The following is an 8188-nucleotide window of genomic DNA, read 5'->3' as shown; positions in this document are numbered from 1 at the left end:
AATTTTGACAAAAAATGAACACCGTCAGAGTTGGAAAACGAACTTCGATATGAACGTAAACAATGAAAGAATTAATTTACATCGATGTAACTGAGTAATTATTACCACCATTTTGTGGACACTTTTTGACTGAACAATTGCTATTATGGGTTCGCAAAGATCAAAGAATGTCGAAGAGGCGTTCATATGTAAGTGGCGTTCAAATAAAGGTTTTACGGTGTGTTAAACAAATGGAAAAACAATGGGTACAGCTTATACACTCTGTATACCTGTAACGGACAACCAGTCTTAAGCTCGAGTGTAGCCTACACATTTTGTCGGTTTATAGACAATATTTTCCATAATTAAACGAGTAATGAAAATAGAATCTTCATAGTTACATGTATCTTCATTTGTTACCGTAGACTTGTGTTTTTTAACCTTGAAGCTGGCCAGCAAGATACACAATGAGGCTGAAAGTCAACTACAAAATCTAATAATAAATGCAACAAGAAGCCTTAGCTGTTATGTGAACTATTGCTCAGCAGGTATGTAAGAATTTTCATGCTCTATAAAGATTAAAGCTTTGCAGCAAATATTTAACTGCTAAAGTAATTGATTCGATGTTTCCGACGTCAGTAGGTTTGGTCAGGAGGATCTGCCAATGTACCCATCTCAAAAAAGTTGCAGTTGTTAGACATGTTCATATCGGTTCAACCAAACTGAAAAACTGAACCAAGGCTTGTCATTCAATAGAACACATGCATGCAAATTATTTTTGACCACAAAGCTCCATATATTTTACCACAACTAAATAAGTAAATAATAACTCAATATACCACAGATGCAAATACACATCAAAAAAGACACTCCCTATACAATTGTTACGCAACCAAATAAGAGTATATGAGTGTATCCAAGTTCATTCGAACATGTACAGTTGAATGTCCTATAATGAAAAGGCTTTTATCAAGTATGAGTCTTCATATGACTTGTTAAGTTATAGCGTTGGGCAAACCGTCTACTGCAAATCTTATACTGGAATGGTTTTTCTCAGGTGTGAGTCTTCATGTGTCTTGTTAAATTACATCGTTGAGAAAATCGACTACTGCAAATCTTGCACTGAAATGGCTTCTCTCCGGTGTGAGTATTCATGTGTCTTGTTAAATTAGAGCGTTCAGCATACCGACTACTGCAAATCTTACACTGAAATGGCTTCTCTCCAGTATGAATCCTCATATGACTTGTTAGATAACGGCGATTAGCAAATTTACTACTGCATATCTTGCATCGGAATGGTTTTTCTCCAGTGTGAGTCCTCATATGATCCGTTAGAGTACTACAACGAGCAAACCTACTACTGCATATCTTACACTGGAATGGCTTCTCTCCAGTATGAATCCTCATATGACTTGTTAGATTACAGCGATGAGCAAAATTACTACTGCATATCTTGCACGGAAATGTTTTTTCTCCAGTGTGCACTGTCATATGATCTGTTAGAGTACTACGTTGAGCAAACCGACTACTGCATATCTCACATTGAAATGGCTTCTCTCCAGTGTGCGTTCTCATATGATCCGTTAGAGTACTACATTGAGCAAACTGAATACTGCATATCTTACACTGAAATGGCTTTTCTCCAGTGTGAGTCCTCATATGATCTGTGAGAGTACCGCATTGAGCAAACCGACTACTGCATATCTTACACTGAAATGGCTTCTCTCCAGTATGAGTCTTCATGTGTCTGGTTAAACTAGGACGATGATTAAAGCCACTACTGCATATATTGCACTGGAATGGTTTTCTTCCAGTGTGTTTTCTCATGTGCGTTGCTACATGACTGCGGCGAGCAACGCTAGCGCTGAATATCTCACGCTGAAGAGGCTTTCTTGCAGGGAGACCTTTTATTTTTGTCTTTACATCGGTAGTGCATAAAAATCTTCCAGATATATCATTTTGATCTCTTGGAAAGTATTTCTGTCCACAATTTTTACCTATAATACAAGTTGATAGTGTTTGGCCCACAAACTTTGTAGTATGGTATACACTCAATAACTTTTATATCATTAAAATGTCATTTAAATCCTATTAATAACATGAAAAGATTCTTTAGGAGTTTTCCTTGCAAATATGAATAATATATCGTATGTAACGATTCAAACACATGATATAAGGTCAAGGACCAACCATAAATGTAAAGCATTTACGATGAAAGGATTTTTAGTAGTTCAATTTTTCTTATTTCATTCTAAATTCAAAGTCATGTTCTTATTTTATATCTGTATTTACCAATGTTTATAAAAGCTCATTGCACTCATTGGTATGTTCGCTACAGTTGGCAGCCAATGGAAGAGGAGTTACGAGCGCTGATTAATTGTAAAATCAGATTACCGCAATGATGTTAACAAATAATATGCTACCAATATGAAAATTTATATGTTATATAATAATCTAACAAATGATACAATTATTTATGAACAAGTGCCATCAACAAAGCGTACCTGTACTACATGCACGAACCAAAATTAGCGTTTTTAAAACTAAAATATTTTCATCGTTGCTCGCGTAGCTGCATTCTGATTGTTGCCTTTGGTGGGACGAACATTTTCTGATTGTCCAATACCTTCCACCATGTCCTCTGACCTCAACCCCTTTTTTGCACTGCTAAACTAGTCGATATTTTCGGCCAAACAATTTTTTGACACAGCGAAACTTTTACGCGTTGCATTTAGCGCAAGTGCAAAGCGTAACAGTTTCGCTCGCTAAACGTAACCATTGACCTAAAACCAGTCATTCATCTACCATCATATATGTAAACCGTATTTTATATATGTGTACTTCGAAGTATCAAGACCGCGTTTGAAAGGACAAAGAAATACTATTCGCCTGAAACAGTTATTAATTATTTTTATGATGCTGTTTTTAAAGTTAAAAAAAAGTGAAAAGCTTTTGAATTGGACAACAAGAGAACTGATTACTATTGATGCAAACGATTTATTACGAATGCAATTTCGTGGCCACTTTTCTACTGATCACTTGATAATATTGGTTCATAAAGATCAACGATTATCAAAGTGACGGTCAAATGGAGGTGGCGTTCAAATATAGGCGACATTCAAATACATGGTAGTACTCTACTGTTCAACATTTCTCTCATAGTGGTGGTGGAATAGAAGTGACGCTCAAATAGAGGTGGTGTTCAATTAGAGGTTCTACAGTAATCAGCAATTTAATTAGAAATGTATCTACTTGGAATCAGCTCGTACATTTGGTTAATAAAGCAAACCTAAAATGTTCGTAAGCAGGTACTAAATAAATTATAATATTAAGACTAGAAAAAGTAATTATTTCATTTACTCAGCTAAGAGGCACTGGACATCTGAGCTAATCAACAGCAGTTAGTACTATTAGCTAATAAATCTTTAACTAACCAGTTGGGTAGAGATTATCAGCACCACCATCAGATCCTGGTTTTGTTATCACTTTAGCAACTCCTACAATAACTATGAGAGGCCATATAGAGAAAGTAACAATGAGCATTGTCCCGTGTATTTACTAAGTTGAGGTGAATTCCATGAAAATATAATTGTAAGATAATTAATTACCTTCATCACTGTCATTGTTGATTGATGAATCACCAGGTTGTACTTCAACCTCAGTATCTGCAATAGAAAATATCCATAAATTACTAACTACAAGCAGAGTTATAGTTCAACTAGACATGAGAATGTGCCTAGAAAATGTTTGCTCTAAACCAGTGGTTTTCAAATGGTGGGAAATTTCCCTGAAGAGGGGAAATTTTCGTTTTCAGGGGGAATTCCGGCCTTTATTTATAGATTTTTGCTGATACATTGTATTTGCAAAGCTGTGCATAATAGTTAAATGCTGCATATGGTTGTTTGTTGTTAATTAACTGGGTGCTTATTACATTGTGTACTATCTTGTGATTCATAGTTTCATCATACTTTCTATAACTTTGTGGATTTCTTTCACCAATAAGATGCTGACCAGATCTTTATAAATATAGTTAAACTACTAAATGCTGTGATACTTAATATTTGGTGCTGTGGAATGCAGAAATGACAAAATATGAAGTAGGCAGATTAAAGCAAAACGAAACCTGATAGAATACAGGGGAATAGAGTTTTCGTAGTCTGGAAAGGGGGAAACCAGCAAACCTAATTGGGAACTACTGCTCTAAACCGACTAGTAAAAGCATGAAAAAATATTATGTAGTTATGATACTCTATGGCTATAGCGGAACTAGTTAGAGCAGAAATAGATATACAAGACTTGTATCGACAAAAAACTGCATATATGGTTGTAACAATAATAATAGCTGACAAGTTTATAGAGACATGGTCTAAAGAGGAATTACAATTAGAGAAAGTGACAAACGAAAACATGGCTACCAACAACATGAATAAACAAGAAATGGGTACGTATAACAGATGTACGCAGTACAAATGGTCATAGATGGCATGACTATGAAAAAACATGTGTTCGGAAGCTACAAAAACATAACCATAAGTGATTGTTAATCTTCATCATATACATACCATAAAACCTTTATTTGAATGCCATGGCGATGTATTTTCCAACTTAAATAGAAAGTGATGCTGCATTTTTCGACTAACTCATCAGAATTTTGAAAAGATAAATATAGCCCTTTGACGAGCAAAGCAAATATCGCTTATGTTTTGCAATCTTCTTTGGGTGGAGCGACATCAAAGCCGTAGGACTCACCATTTTGCTGGACCTTTTTTCATATACTTTGAAGTGTCTGACAAGTTAAAACAGGAACTACTTTGGGTAAAAAATATTCCCTAAATACAGTTATTAATTATTTCTATGGTGCCTCTTTCATACTTTTAAAGACAAAACGGTAAAGCTTCGGAGTTAGAAAACGTCATCGAATACGCCATAGCAATAGTTGCTACTTTTTTGTACGATGTTCCAGAAGAGTATTCTCATTGTCCATCAAAACACTTTAAAGTCTTCAGATAAGACTGCAAACCACCGTATGAATAAATCTGAAAATAGTGTGTGAAGTTTGGACATTAGCGACTTTAACGCGGAGTGTAGTTTTGATTATTGTAACGACTGATATTCTCAGGCTTTCATGTACTGTATTGGGAGGAATTTTTATTAGGCCAAACATGGACTTTGTTTAGTTTGTTTACTGTTATCTATTACAAAGTGTACGACCGTCACCACATTTATCGCAAGTAATATCTACAATTGATGGAGTTCTCATCACCTAGCAACACAATTGAGTTGGAGGCTAGCGAACATTTTCATTGGATAAAGACTTCATTGTGAGCAGAACTCAAGCAGAAGCTAAAGCATGAAGAAAAGCGCGATGTATGCACATTGTTCAGTTGGAAAGTATCAAGCCTTAGTCAGTAGCTGTTGGTTAGTTTTCTTACTTAAATCGAACTCTAAAAGGACCAGTAATTTTTGTAAATAGAAACTAACTTACTTATTTTATCTAGCGTTGAAATTTATTATAATTATAATTGTTCTGTCAAATTACATGTATATTCTACTAATATGTTTGACAGCACGATGTGTTAAGATTAATCAAGAACAGGAAAAAAAAAATCTTATGATCTGTTGATTTCACTGAATACGTACAAAGCTTCCAATACAGGTACACCCTTGCTAAAGCAATTGCAATCACTATAGCAGCAACAAAATTAATTTTGATTGATGCAACTGAGTCATCGTTAATAACAATGTGCGAAGACTTTTCAACTGATCATTTTTATATATGGGTTCGTGAAGACCGATGAATGTCAAAGTGGTGGCCAACTAGACGGAGTGTTTAACCCTTGTGCAGGCAGAGCGACATTATTGTCGTCTCACGATACTGACGACAATGGGCAGAGCGACTATTTTGTCGCCACAGGAACGTTTTTTTTAAATTGATTTTTGGTTGACTTATTGTTATTGCCTTTTCCGGTTAAATATTTTACTAATAGTAAGCTGCAATATATAGGTATTTGTTAAAAACTAAAAAATAAGTCATTTTGAGAAGAAAAAAAAACGTCGTTTTTGCAATATTAAACACATAAAAAATCCGAAATAAAAACATCTTTAAGTAAAATTGGGAACTTTGTTTGTAGCTTGTTTCTGCTTTTGTTTCTGCTTTCTGAATGTTTTCCCAGAGTGCAACAACTTTCTTTTAATGCCATGGTGCTCTCAAAACGGAATTACCCATGTCTCTTTAATGCTGCGAGGAATAGTAGTGTTAGTGCTAGCAATAAGAGGATGATATCAGATGATTGAGATAACTTTTAGAGTTAGTAGCCAGAACTAACAGTGACAATGAATCTGGTTCAGATTATGACTGAAGTGATTTTGCATCAGAATCTGAGAGTTAAAGTGATGAAGAAGCTAGTAACAGTTTTCATACTCATAGAGGTGGCAGTGATGCTAGTGTCTGGACTACTATCAGAACTTTATATGCTAATCAGGCCTTTGCCAGGGCAAATGCTTCTAAAAGTGCCATAGCTACAGAAACAGTTGCGAAATGAAATGACTTGAAACACGTTTATTTGTAATTACCTGTAACATAAACACATAATACACTTTTACAATATCATAAATAAGAGTGTATCAGGGTTTTTTTTAAATGATTTTTGAAAAATTAATTTCCCCGGGGAGTCTCAAATAGCCCAAAAAAACTTTCCTTCGAAAGGGTTAATTAAAGGTTGGCGATGTATTATTCAACCATTTTCCTATAGGAGCGTATTTTAGCGGCTGCATTTAATTGAAATGGGGTGTTCAATTAAAGCTTTTACATTATCTACAAATAACAGCAGGTTTAGCATTGGCTGACACTAATACAACGTACCGCTCATAATCTCATTTTGTCTATTCATGCAAGTTGAGTGAATGACCTCAAATAAGTACGATTGTGTAAAATCGTACAACGTAAGGGTGAACTAATAGATTTTAAAATTACAGCTATTTATACCAATATAATTATATATTCATTGTTTTACAATATATTTTATAACAAGACTTGTTTTCATCTGTCTAAATCAATGATAGAAGAGTGAAAGAAGAAAAAAATTGCACCACAATAGAAGTGAATTCACAGCATGCAACCTGCTAGATTACCGCTGTAACACCTGCACAGTCGGATATCTTTCAGCATTTCGGAATGATTGTATGAATAGTTACTACACCAGACAATTTCTCGTGGCACACTAGACAGACTGGACTTCCAGAGCTTGGGTGATTTTGATTTTAGAACCACAAAACATTTTTAGAGACGGAATGTGTAACCTGATGCGCTCCAAGGTGTAACCTGATGCAGTAACTTTTGATGACGAAACACAGGCTTGTACACTGCGATGCCAATTCCAACAAATAAGCAATGTGTAACCGTGAGACAAAAGCACGTCTGTTGGCTGCCATTCTTAACATTTTTCACCATGCAGCTGCTGCGATACAACATTATGATTACTAACATGGTAGATGAAAATAGGATAAACATATGCTTTCCGAAAAGGGAAATGATGATCCTCTCATTGAGATGGATGAGGTAGAGCCTGCAGCTGAAAGCATGACAGCCTTACTCAAAGACTGCGAGATCTACATCGAGAGAACATCTGCAATGGGAACCTTCTACAATAACTATTTGCATTCCCTGCAAGCTATATTGTCATTTATTTGAGCAGAAAGATCTGCTGACTGGCAGCTCTACCTGGATAGCCTAATGTCAGTGTTACCTACCTTGTTTGCATTTGAGAGGGTAAACTACTCGAGATGGCTACCGGTTTACCTGAGTTGACGTGATTGATTTAGAAGACAATGCATCTGAAGTCCATAACTCATTCATCACAGAGCAGTTTGCAATGACAGTAATCGAACAGGGAACAGATTTGCAGGTGTTCCAACTGACGAAGTATTGGAGTAAACCATGAAAAAAGATTGGAGAGGTGCATTGAAAGGCATCAGTTGGAATAGAAATGCTAGGACTAAATGATTCTTTACCTCACACATCCGAGTCCACCTCTATGCTGCACAAAGAGATCTTTGTCACCTCGGCACTCAGGACCTCCAGTCACACAAATAAGAAACAGATTCAAAAACCAGTAAAAATGAAACTGATTTTGAAGCATTTCTAAGCATCCTGGAGCAGACAAATATATGCCTATTTAAATCAGGCTTCACTTTAGTCAATCTCACAATA

General features: G+C 35.6%; 1 protein-coding gene across 1 annotated transcript; it reads right to left on the bottom strand.

Moving 5' to 3' along the window:
- Positions 1–1032: 1032 nt before the first annotated feature.
- On the bottom strand, positions 1033–6205 carry LOC137394539 (gastrula zinc finger protein XlCGF57.1-like). Its single transcript, XM_068081264.1, has 4 exons — positions 6202–6205; positions 3588–3644; positions 3414–3476; positions 1033–1976 (listed from the first exon to the last, which is right to left on the bottom strand). The coding sequence occupies exons 1-4, from the start codon at positions 6203–6205 to the stop codon at positions 1033–1035; spliced, it is 1068 nt and encodes a 355-aa protein (XP_067937365.1).
- Positions 6206–8188: the final 1983 nt, after the last annotated feature.

This window comes from Watersipora subatra, chromosome 4 (genome assembly GCF_963576615.1).
Source record: "Watersipora subatra chromosome 4, tzWatSuba1.1, whole genome shotgun sequence".
In the NCBI taxonomy this organism is placed as follows: domain Eukaryota; kingdom Metazoa; phylum Bryozoa; class Gymnolaemata; order Cheilostomatida; family Watersiporidae; genus Watersipora; species Watersipora subatra.
Note: the sequence above shows the minus strand (reverse complement) of the source record. Positions and strands in the feature narration are given on the sequence as shown.